This window comes from Ylistrum balloti, unplaced genomic scaffold, assembly GCF_031769215.1.
Source record: "Ylistrum balloti isolate Yb309-2 unplaced genomic scaffold, AGI_CSIRO_Ybal_v1 Utg370720, whole genome shotgun sequence".
NCBI lineage: Eukaryota > Metazoa > Mollusca > Bivalvia > Pectinida > Pectinidae > Ylistrum > Ylistrum balloti.
The window spans coordinates 182373-196975 of record NW_026782428.1 but is presented as its reverse complement, the minus strand read 5'-3'; the positions used below and the strand labels follow the sequence as shown (position 1 = coordinate 196975).

Genomic DNA, 14603 nt, shown 5'->3' with positions numbered 1-14603 from the left:
ACTTCCAGCATATATACCTAATTATTACAAATGACTACATTTCTACTTTACAGTGTGATTGGTAAGTGTTGTGTGTTGTTACGTTACTGATGGGGTTTATAATTAAACCCAGTAATTACCAGAAATTATGTGATTTTATTGATGGAAAAGTATTGTTTGATATAACGATATCAAATCCTATTTTATCAGCTGCTCAAGAATCTGTGTCTACCATATCTATTTCTATAGATGCTATTCATTTGTATGTCTTGTCCATATTTTTTAAGAAGGACAGTTAAACAAGTCCACGAATTATGGGATCATTTCAAACGATGTTCCTCTCTGAAAACTTTCGTGGACAAAAACATAATTTGACAATATAAAGTTAACGTTATTTGAACTGATATTTTAAAATGTCTGTTGGTTGTATAATATGTTCTCTTGTAGACCACCTGGTCTTATTTCCCTTGTACTTTTCACTGTATTTGTTCATGCAGGACCTTCTTTATTGATTTTGGGTGTTAATCATTACTTTTCTGATGCTCGTTTGTTCCGTTGCTGTATACCTTATTCTCCTTTGAGAATGCGACATTACGTATTTGGTCTGATCAAGGTTTGTCGCCGATGAAGCGGATAATGCTAACTGTTCTGGAACACCTGGTCTGATTCTCCTTGTAGTTTTGCAGGAGTCTCCATGTAAATCCTTTTTTTGTTCATTTGTTGCTCTAGTTTGATTTGAGTTTGGATTATGATGTTGACATATTGGTATTTTCTTGTTGTTTTTGTGTTGATTGATATATTATGTCATTTGTACTGACCCAGGGCTATATAGTGGAAATATATTCTGAAGCTAGAAAGACTTCAAAGTGACTATAATGAAATGTATCGTCATATGGTAGTATATTAAAGTTTATACATCTGTGTACAAAAGTTAGAGTAAATGAATATTTATACTTTACACTGACAAAAGACCATTTATCAGATTAAGTTAGATTTTAATCAGACAATTCATGATTGAACCTTACAGTGACAATTATAGATTTTATAAATCTTATCCATAAACAGCCAGCATTAACTAACACTGACAATTCTTATTTCAGGTTTACTGTTGCAGGTTTCTGCTGTTGTTGGTCAATTAAACGGTGAGGCTGTTTGCTTTCTCATATCTATCTGGGAGATCGATATATTAAGTGTGTGTCTTTGTTAGTTTAAAAACTTAAATTAACAAAGGTAAACAGAACGATGGATACTCTGAAGGCTCTTTGCGGTGGTTAAATGCATTAAAAAACGACGGAATTACAAATATAGTTCTCGTCTCTGTCTGTCCATCTGTAACTAGGTTGGTCGGTGTTATAACGGTTCATTCATGAAGTGATTCCCAGCAAACTTCCTATACTTATAAAACATTGAAATAACCCAGATATGTCCTATTTTCAGAGTTGTGTCGTCAAAGTCACTATTACTATTATTTAAAAATCATAGCTAGCACTCCTTGAGGGATTTTCATCAATTTTATACCCTGACAACGCAGCAACCTATCTTGGACAAATTCGATTTTCAAGGTTATTGGATCAAGGTCAACGTCAGTTAAAATATTTAGAAAATTATTGTCAGAGCATTAGTGGCTTTACTACTTATTTTCATAAAATTCGCAAACTTTCAAAGCACTCAAATGTTTTGAACAAATTTGTGTTTCAGAGTAATTAGGCCAAGGTCAAGGTAACCATTTCTATTGATAGAAGATCGTTATAAGCGCTTCAGTGGAATGATTCTAATAAAACTTCCCCTATTTACATATCATTGAAATATCCCACACATGTTCTAGTATAAGGTTTGTTGTGTCAAGGTAAATGTGACCATGGCTAGAACATCGTTGTCGGCGTTTTAGCGGCTTCATTCCTTGCCTGATTTTGATAAAACACCATACACTTACAAATGACCATAACACATTATATAACCTTGGTGATAAAACTGTAATACTTATTTATTACATTGTTCCATTAAAATCAGTCACAAAAAATATGTATAAATCATTCAAGTATAATAGCCGGGACGGGTAGGGGGCTTAAGAAATACACGGTGTGCTTGTTAACATGAGACTATATAGGACTAAACTATTAAAGTACATTTCCGGTCACGCGGACTTTTACTGTTGATGTAGTTACTTGATGTCATCAGTATTCACTGATTCTTAACGCAACGGTGATAACGATATAATTACAAGATATTTTTACTACAAAACAATTGCAATTTTGCAAACTGATTTCCCCAGGAACGCTGTGTTACAGCTGTCGTGATGTCTCCCACCCCCGGGATTGTTTCAGAATAACACGATGTGGTGAACATGAGGTACGTACCGTGGAAGTTGTAGGTGTAATAACTATGTTGTTTCTTATAACATTTATCTGTCCTCTTATGGCAAATATGGTCTAAATAAATGACAGCGCCCTGCTGGAAAACGCAATAAGGATTCATCAGAGACCAGCTTGTGGCGTATTTTCTTTTTCTGTTTTTTGTTTGTTTTGTTTTTTTGCATCTATATTGACAGATAATATCCTATGTTGTACATATGTTCTGTAGACAATTAACCAGTGATGACGTCATCATTACCTGTGTATAATAACGTGGTTCTATGTTTTAGATATGTTCTCTAATGATGACGTCATCGTTACATGTGTATAATGACCTGGTTCTATGTTGTAGATGTGTTCTGTAGACAGATATACCAGTGAAGATGGAATCGTGACCTTTGACTCGGGCTGTAAAGCAAAGAGGGTATGATATTATCTTTAAACACTTTGATCTTCTGCCTTCATTCTGATTCCCTAACAACAGTTGTTTTACATGCTCCATTGATCGATATGTGACAGACGTTGTTTCGACAACACAGTAGACTCTGCCATACCAGCAATCATTTAACTAAGTTTATTTTTACTTCCAGTTCTGTGATACAATATCGTCACATGATAAACGAGACCAAGATCCGGATGTCACCTCACCGTTGCCTCTGTACGCCTGGGACGCCCAACGTTTTCCTATCTGTAGTAGTTGTTGTAACACAAATTTCTGTAATCTCCACCTATGTGACCCTGATCAAACCAGTTGTAAGTCTCGTCTTTGTTTAACATAAATGTTGATCTTTTTAATTGTCCTCAGTCGTTTATGTATTTCAACAATATACTCCAACAGCATCAGTAACGAATTGTACTGTTTAACTATATGGTTTTACTGTACCTTATGACTTTTATTGCTATTAACCTAATGTGTATATAACATTGTTGTATGTAATAGTGTTATTTATTTCTGTGTCTTTAACCAGCCCCGATATCACATTGTACGTCGCTACCATATACCACACAACAGTTATGTGTACGTTACCATATAACACACAACAGTTACGTGTACTTTAACATATAACACACAACAATTATGTGTACTTTAACATAGAACACACAACAATTATGTGTACGTTACCATATAACACACAACAGTTATATGTACGTTACCATTTAACACACAACAGTTACGTGTACTTAACCATATTACACACAACAGTTACGTGTACTTTACCATATAACACACAAGTATGAGTACGTTACCATTTAACACACAAAAGTTATGTGTACTTTTACATATAACACACAACAATTATGTGTACTTTACCATATAACACACAACAGTTACGTGTACTTAACCATATTACACACAACAGTTACGTGTACTTTACCATATAACACACAAGAAGTATGTGTACTTTACCATATAACACACAACAGTTCTCTGTCCTTTACCATATACCATACAACAGTTCTCTGTACTTTACCATATAACACAACAGTTCTCTGTCCTTTACCATATAACACACAACAGTTCTCTGTCCTTTACCATATAACACACAACAGTTCTCTGTACTTTACCTTATAACAAACAACAGTTCTCTGTCCTTTACCATATAACACACAACAGTTCTCTGTACTAACACACAACAGTTCTCTGTACCATATAACACACAACAATTATGTGTACTTTACCATAAAACACACGACAGTTATGTGTACGTTACCATATAACACACGACAGTTACGTGTACTTTACCATATAACACACAACAGTTATGTGTACTTTACCATATAACACACAAGAAGTATGTGTACTTTACCATATAACACACAACAGTTATGCGTACTTTACCATATAACACACAACAGTTATATGTACGTTACCATATAACACACAACAGTTACGTGTACCATATAACACACGACAGTTACGTGTACTTTACCATATAACACACAACACTTATATGTACTTTACCATATAACACACAACAGTTATATGCACTTTACCATATAACACACGACAGTTATATGTACTTTACCATATAACACACGACAGTTCTCTGTACTTTACCATATAACACACAACAATTATGTGTACTTTACCATAAAACACACGACAGTTATGTGTACGTTACCATATAACACACGACAGTTACGTGTACTTTACCATATAACACACAACACTTATATGTACTTTACCATATAACACACAACAGTTATGTGTACTTTACCATATAACACACAAGAAGTATGTGTAACCATATAACACACAACAGTTATGCGTACATAACACACAACACTTATATGTACTTTACCATATAACACACAACAGTTATGTGTACTTTACCATATAACACGCGACAGATATATGTACTTTACCATATAACACACGACAGTTATGTGTACTTTACCATATAACACACGACACTTATATGTACTTTACCATATAACACACGACAGTTATGTGTACCTTACCATATAACACGCGACAGATATATGTACTTTACCATATAACACACAAGATATGTATGTGTACTTTACCATATAACACACAACAGTTATATAACACACGACAATTATATGTACTTTACCATATAACACACAACAGTTATATGTACGTTACCATATAACACACAACAGTTACGTGTACCATATAACACACAACAGTTACGTGTACTTTACCATATAACACACGACAGTTATATGTACTTTACCATATAACACACGACACTTATATGTACTTTACCATATAACACACGACAGTTATATGTACTTTACCATATAACACACGACAGTTATATGTACTTTACCATATAACACACGACAGTTATATGTACTTTACCATATAACACACGACAGTTATATGTACGTTACAATTTTCTGTTTTAGATTTAGGATGTATTTACGAATTCGACAAAATGTTTTTTTCAATTGAGAGCATGCCACATTGACCGGAATGCCTTGTCTTATTCTCCCTGTACTTTTAAGCGGTCTCCATATAAACAGTTCTTTTGTTAAAGTTTTAGCCTCGTTTAATCAATTTTCATTGGAAATAAAATTATTTTTAGTGTGAGTACAATGTATTTTATGGTTGCTTTAAATAGTATTTCAATAATGTTACACAAACACCAACATGTCAACATAATTATAATCCAAACTCAAATTCAATAAAACTAGGGCAAGAAACACGAGAGACATACACGGCGTCTCCTGACAAAAGCACAGGGAGAATAAGACCAGGTATTCTAGATAATTATTGAACATGATTATAAGATCCAATTTAAACGAAGACCGGAATAGATAGATAACGGTAATGATGGTTGCTATGGTTACTATTTACAGACAAGCTGAAGCGGTGTCTACACTGTACAGGTATCGAAGATCCAAGCCATTGCGAGACTGTCACTTCATGTACGGCTGACGAGGTAGGACTGTGTTCCATGTCAATTTGACATTGCACGTTAATTCTTGATAAAAAGAGTTCCTTGGATCTGGAATGGAATTATATAACACGCAAAGAGAAACCAATACTTTTCTATATCTATACAAAACGCATTATATTTTGTTAAGAAAAATGAATTTAAAAAACATTCAGTACAGAAAAAAAGAACGGTAAAAAACAAATGAAACAGGAAAAGTTAGATACAACAAGAGTTGATACCTGCTAAACATGATCACCCCTGCTGTAGAGCGACATTAGTTATATATTATTGTTACGGAATCTATACCATGTCGTTACTGTGTTTGAAAGTGTGATAAACACGATGTTAGAAAACAGCTTACTTATTTACTCCACCACGAGTTCATACTAAGTTTTTTTCTGTCATCGTGATGTTTATAACAATACCTTTTCCAAAGTACCAGATTTCTCTAAATGTGATAGTTGATCACTCGGACTGACAAAGATCAATATGTCGGGTGTCGTCGAAGAAACAGAAGACGCTTACTCTTTCGCATCACGTGGTCTCATTTCCCTTCTACTTTTTCTGAGGTTTTCATATAATTTTTGCTCATGGTTATCCCTGGGTACACAACAATCGAGATTGAATTAAAATGATGTTGGCATGCTCGTATTTTATATGCTGTTTCAGTTCCAATTTCTTCGATTTTGAATCTGAGTTCATTTCCATTCTGATTAAAATACCGCTTCTAATATTAGCACTAAACTCTCTAAACTCCGCACGGAGCGAAATTTATCATTTGTATTTGAATTCAATTGAGGCGAGATTCTGTCAACACACCGGTATATATCTGTGTACAGTAAGATTCTGTAGACAAACCGGTATATATCTGTGTACGGTAAGATTATGTAGACAAGCCGGTATATATCTGTGTACGGTAAGATTATGTAGACAAGCCGGTATATATCTGTGTACGGTAAGATTCTGTAGACAAGCCGGTATATATCTGTGTACGGTAAGATTCTGTAGACATGCCGGTATATATCTGTGTACTGTAAGATTCTGTAGACAAGCTGGTATATATCTGTGTACGGTACGATTCTGTAGACATGCCGGTATATATCTGTGTATGGTAAAATTCTGTAGACATGCCGGTATATATCTGTGTTCGGTAAGATTCTGTAGACATGCCGGTATATATCTGTGTATGGTAAAATTTTGTAGACATGCCGGTATATATCTGTGTTCGGTAAGATTCTGTAGACATGCCGGTATATATCTGTGTACGGTAAGATTCTGTAGACATGCCGGTATATATCTGTGTACGGTAAGATTCTGTAGACATGCCGGTATATATCTGTGTTCGGTAAGATTATGTAGACATATCTGGTATATGTCTGTGTACGGTAAGATTCTGTAGACATGCCGGTATATATCTGTGTACGGTAAGATTCTGTAGACAAGCTGGTATATATCTGTGTACGGTAAGATTATGCTGGTATATATCTGTGTACGGTAAGATTCTGTTGACAAGCTGGTATATATCTGTGTACGGTAAGATTCTGCTGGTATATATCTGTGTACGGTAAGATTCTGTAGACATGCCGGTATATATCTGTGTATGGTAAAATTTTGTAGACATGCCGGTATATATCTGTGTTCGGTAAGATTCTGTAGACATGCCGGTATATATCTGTGTATGGTAAAATTCTGTAGACATGCCGGTATATATCTGTGTACGGTAAGATTCTGTAGAAATGCCGGTATATATCTGTGTTCGGTAAGATTATGTAGACATATCTGGTATATGTCTGTGTACGGTAAGATTCTGTAGACATGCCGGTATATATCTGTGTACGGTAAGATTCTGTAGACAAGCTGGTATATATCTGTATACGGTAAGATTCTGCTGGTATATATCTGTGTACGGTAAGATTCTGCTGGTATATATCTGTGTACGGTAAGATTCTGCTGGTATATATCTGTGTACGGTAAGATTCTGTAGACATGCCGGTATCTATCTGTGTGCGGTAGGATTCTGTAGACAAGCCGGTATATATCTGTGTACGGTAAGATTCTGTAGACAAGTCGGTATAGATCTGTGTACGGTAAGATTCTGTAGACAAGCCGGTATATATCTGAGTGCGGTAGGATTCTGTAGACAAGCCGGTATTTATCTGTGTACGGGAAGATTCTGTAGACAAGTCGGTATAAATCTGTGTACGGTAAGATTCTGTAGACATGCCGGTATATATCTGTGTACGGTAAGATTCTGTAGACAAGGCGGTATATATCTGTGTACGGTAAGATTATGTAGACAAGCCGTATATGTCTGTGTACGGTAAGATTCTGTAGACATGCCGGTACATATCTGTGTACGGTAAGATGCTGTAGACAAGCCGGTATATATCTGTGTACGGTAAGATTCTGTAGACATGCCGGTATATGTATGTGTACGGTAAGATTCTGTAGACAAGCCGGTATATATCTGTGTACGGTAAGATTCTGTAGACAAGCTGGTATATATCTGTGTACGGTAAGATTCTGTAGACATGCCGGTATATATCTGTGTACTGTAAGATTCGTAGACAGGCCGGTATATATTTGTGTACGGTGAGATTCTGGTGTCGTTCGTTGTGATTACCGACATCACTGCAGAGAATATCAACTTAGTTATGTGTTTCTGTTGCAGGTATGCTATACACAAAAACAGCTGAACGTGAACGGGGAGATCAGATACAACCTTGGCTGTCGACATCAGACTGTAGGTATCAGTCACAGAAATCATTAAAATACCTTTGTTTTTAACCCTGGTTGGTCTAAAGAACTTAGCATTTCTTACTTCAGGGACGTATTGTTTAGAGGGAAAGTGCCGATATTTTACAACGTTATAACAAAGAACTTCGAGTTAACTAACCTGTTTATACTAAAAAGTGTATCGCTAATCTTTTCAAAGTAAAAAGTATGAGAAAACTTTTGATATGTAAAACACAAAATGCAAACTTAGCTATTTATAACTGAAATACCACCCTATTTGTATGTCATTCATAGTCAAAACCATTAAGAATGCCGTCTTATAGCGTGTAAAGACTAAGTAATGTTCAAATTGCCTTCATTAGTGTTACATGATTTTTTCTTAGTGATATAATCTGCTTACAAGGGGAAAATGGCTGTGGTCAGACTGGTCACTATAAAAGTGAATGGGGACTAGGTAGATAAGGTTAGATACAGAGAAGTATGTCACGGCTCGGTGCACAAACACGAAAGCTAACACCAGAGACGTTATCACGAGGTATAGTTTCACGTCACTCTATATTATACAATTTGCATCGGAAGTTAACTTAGTAAAACTACCCGTCCACCTGGTCATCTTCCCATTGGACTTCAGGATTCTCCGTGTAAAACTTTCGTTTGTTCCTATAATGTTTAATGTGGCCATCTTCCCATAGAACTTTTCAGGATTCTCCGTGTAAAACTTTCATTTGTTCCTATAATGTTTAATGTGGCCATCTTCCCATAGAACTTTTCAGGATTCTCCGTGTAAAACTTTCATTTGTTCTTATAATGTTTATTGTGGCCATCTTCCCATAGAACTTTTCAGGATTCTCAGTGTAAAACTTTCGTTTGTTCCTATAATGTTTAATGTGGCCATCTTCCCATAGAACCTTTCAGGATTCTCCGTGTAAAACTTTCGTTTGTTCCTGTAATGTTTAATGTGGCCATCTTCCCATAGAACCTTTCAGGATTCTCCGTGTAAAGCTTTCGTTTGTTCCTGTAATGTTTAATGTGGCCATCTTCCCATAGAACCTTTCAGGATTCTCCGTGAAAAACTTTCGTTTGTTCCTATAATGTTTATTGTGGTCATCTTCCCATAGAACTTTTCAGGATTCTCCGTGAAAAACTTTCGTTTGTTCCTATAATGTTTATTGTGGTCATCTTCCCATTGAACTAGGTTTTTCAGATCATGAAATCAACTGAATCATCATGTTTCATCCTCACTCTTTGATAAGTCGGAGACTTTCCGTACGGTCGTTTTGTCAGAATTTTCATAATATAACATGACTGTGTAAAGACTGAACTTGTCACTAATCAGTCGTTTTGGTTAATATATTTAGTAAAACTGTATAGGGATTTGGAAGGCAATGGTCACAGACTTATACAGATCAATATACGAGATATAACTGGTTCACAAAAATAACTCCATGCAAACTATTGAGTACCTGACAGAAATTTAGCCTTTGTCCAATGTTAACGATGGGATTACGGTTTCAGGTTTGTGCTACAGCTTCCAGTTCCAGTATGTTGGTGGGGAGGAATGTTGGAAGAAGTAATTTCTGTATACAATGTTGTAACACCACTAACTGTAACGGCGAACTATGTCATGCGGGTAAGGCTACCTCCAACTCTGTGTCTCGTGGGTAATTCTACCACCAACTGCAAGTCTATGTCTCGTGGGTAATTCTACCACCAACTGTAAGTCTATGTCTCGTGTGAAATTCTACCACAAACTATAAGTCTATGTCTCGTGGGTAATTCTACCACCAACTGTAAGTCTATGTCTCGTGTGTAATTCTACCACAAACTATAAGTCTATGTCTCGTGGGTAATTCTACTACCAACTGTAAGACTGTGTCGTGGGTAATTCTACCACAAACTGTAAGACTGTGTCTCGTGGGTAATTCTACCACCAACTGTAAGTCTATGTCTCGTGGGTAATTCTACCACAAACTATAAGTCTATGTCTCGTGGGTAATTCTACCACCAACTGTAAGACTGTGTCTCGTGGGTAATTCTACCACAAACTGTAAGACTGTGTCTCGTGGGTAATTCTACCACCAACTGTAAGTCTATGTCTCGTGTGTAATTCTACCACAAACTATAAGTCTACTGTGTCTCGTGGGTAATTCTACCACAAACTATAAGTCTATGTCTCGTGGGTAATTCTACCACCAACTGTAAGACTGTGTCTCGTGGGTAATTCTACCACCAACTGTAAGTCTATGTCTCGTGGGTAATTCTACCACAAACTCTATGTCTATGCCTTTGACGGTAAAATGGCTCGTGGGTAAAGCTGTTAGGAAATGTATTGCTGAAATATGGCAAAATAAGAATAAAAAAGATTAACAAGGAGACTTTTGAAAAAGTATCAGGAGAATAAACCAGGTGTTCCAGAAGAGTAAGCTTCTGTTACATCTACATCCGCCGCATGTAAACATTGGTTCTCTAAAGTAAGGTTACGTTTCTAAAGCAGAACAATATATACAACAACGGAAACAACAGACAAACTGACAAGCATCAAATATGTCCAGCTTCATACCGCATAGAGAAACAGAATATTTCTCAATAAGATCACCATGGCGACCATCAAACTTCCCTGTAATATTCATCAACCTGCATCTGTTGAAACCCTGTTATACGAGTTTGTCGGTCGGATGTTCATGCACGAAAATTGTGATAATGGGAACAGACCCTTGAATATCGAATCAGCTGTGACATGTAAATACCATAGCTTATGGATGCAATCGGGAAATTGAAATCATCCTGCTAATCATACAGCTTGGTTGAACGCTATCCGTGTTCGTGCCGTTGTAGGAAAGTAAATCTGGCGTAAATATGTCAACAACTATCAAATGTAACGACAAACTACACAGTGTATATCATAAAGGTCAGGAAACATCCCACTGTAACGGGGAATTACGTCACGTGTCTAGGTTGCCTTTCTCGGAAAAATATAAATATTTAGGAAATCGTATCGATTCACCGACGTCACGTGATTTGTTGATCTTGGTCCATCAAAGTAAATAATGTCAAGTTCTCAAACTATTTTTGTCGCAATTCAAATTTTATTTTATGTTTAAACAGACCCATCACTGACGACAACTACCGCTGTCCCTGGCACGTGCACAGAAAGTCCCCAATGTCCTTACCTCACCGGCACATTTAATCTGTGTGAAGATCCAAAATCTGCCCGAGACATCTGTCCCATATCTTGTGACGCCTGCACACAGATGATTCAGTCTCCTACGCCAACATGCGAGGATAGCCCTGAATGTGGTATGTTGTCACTACACTTCGCCAGTACCATGTGTGATGAGGAACACACACGGACTGTTTTGTGTCCCCAGACATGTAAATCTTGTGAACAATTATCACTGACCCCTTCCACCAAAGTTACCACGCCGACAACCACCCTGACAACCACGCCCACAACCACCCTGACAACCACGCCCACAACCACCCTGACAACCACTCCGACGACTGCCACTGAAATCCCGACCTCCGCACTGAGTTGTGAAGATAGTTCTGCGTGCGCACACTTAATGACTTTTCTCGACATCTGCAGCGACCCACAATCAGCCATGAGTATATGTCCATCCTCCTGTAACAAATGTCACCCTGATATTTTATCCTCTGTCACACCAACATCTTTAAAATCAACAAAGCCCAGTCACGTTACCATGTCACCAATAACTTGCAAAGATTATCCAATTTGTAAGGCTTTGCAGGAAAATTCTAATATCTGTGCGTCGGACATTTCCGCCAGCCATCCAATTTGTCCTGTCATGTGCGGCCTTTGTGAGGTAGGTGGCACAAGTCACTGGTTGCTGTTTCCACAAACGAATGACAGATCAACAAGCACTAACACGCATGCGTGTGTTGATGAAGATGACACGTGCCCAAAACTTAAAGAGACATTCAACCTGTGTGTGGATGAACAATTGATAGAACAGTTCGGCTGTTACAAAACCTGTAACAAGTGTGGTGAGTATATTTGAGAATCCCTTCATTGCGTTCCATTTATATAATAGAGGACATGTTTGAGTCCCTGGCTTATCTTCTAGTCTTGGGTTTACGCTTTGGTTTATGTTTTTCTATCCTGCATTAAGCGGGAATCTCTGACAGTCAGTTCACTGGTGTAAATCGCTTAGCTACTGTGAGTTGGTTTTTTTCGATGTTTGACGTTATTTTCTTTTGTTTGTGATTTTCGGTGGGTGGGTAGGGAGGGAGGTTATCGACAGACTGAAGCAATACAGATGTTTTATAAAACTTCATGACACAGGCTATCGTTCCTCTACTATGTTAGTTTTTCGTGATTCTTATTTTTCCCCATTTCAATTCATCTGTGAAAATCGAGATAATTATTTGTCTGTTTTTAATTGTTAAGATGGTAGTGAAAGCCTACAGTATAGACAGCAGAGCATCAAACATCAAGCGCAGATCCGAGGTGTTTAACGTGGTTAGGGTTTTCACGAAACTCTCAAAAATCACGGATCGTGTCTTGTTGTGGTCATTTTATCCTTAGACAAATAAATGATGTTGTTTTAAAATGTTTTACATTCAATGTGTGTTATAGTGACCCTTGTGTCATGTTGTTACAGATCTAGCACAAATGTTTACGACTATTAATCCCAAACAAATGATCGACATCGTAAACAAGCAAGAAACGTCACCTGGTAAATACACCAGCGAGGCATCAGAAACGACAACACCGTCCACGACGATAGAACAGATCCATCATCATAACACAAACGCGCCCAAGACGACGACACGGCTCATAACCCACAGTCACCAGATGACGACTCGGCCCACAACCCACAATCACAAGACGACAACTCGCCCCGCAACCCACCAGTATCAACACACGCATGCGCCAAAGACGACGATTCGGCCCATAATCCACCATGACAAGACGACGACTCGCCCCGAAACCCACCACCACCACCACCACAGTGACCACAACTCCCACCATGGCCTTTGTTTTGACATAGATCCAAGATGTCAAACCCATGACACTTACGCAAGATTGGTTATTTGTTCACGTTATTCAATATGGTGTAGGAAGACGTGCCAGTTGTGCTGAACCATATCCAGGGTAATAGTCAAACATCTTTTAGACACCACATTCTTCTGAGGTCAAAATACGGAACATGAATAATCCAAACCGTCGATGTAAACATTCCATCGGTCATTTTTTCTCGATTTTCGCGATTACAAATTCTTCACGCAGCCATGAAGCGACCTGTGGTTTGCTCTATCTGAGTTTATGATCGTGTTGACTGGTGGTATTCCATTTTGTTATTTGATTCTCAATAATTCCTTTTTCTCATTTTGTTCCTTTCTCGAAAACACTGTCTCCCGATAGTTGACTATATTGTACGTACAATTAACCTACAGGTGACTATACATATATTTTAAAATCTCTCACTTAAATTGGTATGCTAATAAACACGTCTAAAAATACAATCTTGATTTATAAAAGACACACAAATAAATGGTACCATTTGATACGAATTTAGATACAAACAGTGAATTAAACTATCATACAGCTGTTTCGTCTCTCTAGAACTCGTCAGTGATGTTACATGATACAGTTGCTTCGTCCTTCTAGGACTCGTCAGTGATGTTACATCATACAGCTGTTTCGTCCTTCTAGGCCTCGTCAGCGATGTTACATCATACAGCTGTTTCGTCTCTCTAGAACTCGTCAGTGATGCTACATGATACAGTTGCTTCGTCCTTCTAGGACTCGTCAGTGATGTTACATCATACAGCTGTTTCGTCCTTCTAGGCCTCGTCAGCGATGTTACATCATACAGCTGTTTCGTCCTTCTAGAACTTGTCAATGATGCTACATCATACAGCTGGTTCGTCCTTCTATGATTCGTTATTAATGCTACGTCATAGATCTATTAAGTCCTTCTAGGAATCGTCAGTGAGGCTAAAAGGCTAAAATGTCAAACATAGAAAGCAACTGAAGAAAATTTCAATGTAATCGAAAGAAATGTCAAAACTTAAATGGGGAGGTGTAATATATTCTGAACCGTGCCACTGTTCAAAACGTGGCAGTATGCAGGTTACGGCAAACCTCGGGGGCTAACAATGA

At 37.5% G+C, this 14603-nt stretch overlaps 1 protein-coding gene across 1 annotated transcript; it reads left to right on the top strand.

The window, feature by feature from the left end:
* Positions 1 to 11073: 11073 nt before the first annotated feature.
* On the top strand, positions 11074 to 12495 carry LOC132557763 (mucin-2-like). Its single transcript, XM_060222289.1, has 2 exons — positions 11074 to 11095; positions 11582 to 12495. The coding sequence occupies exons 1-2, from the start codon at positions 11074 to 11076 to the stop codon at positions 12493 to 12495; spliced, it is 936 nt and encodes a 311-aa protein (XP_060078272.1).
* Positions 12496 to 14603: the final 2108 nt, after the last annotated feature.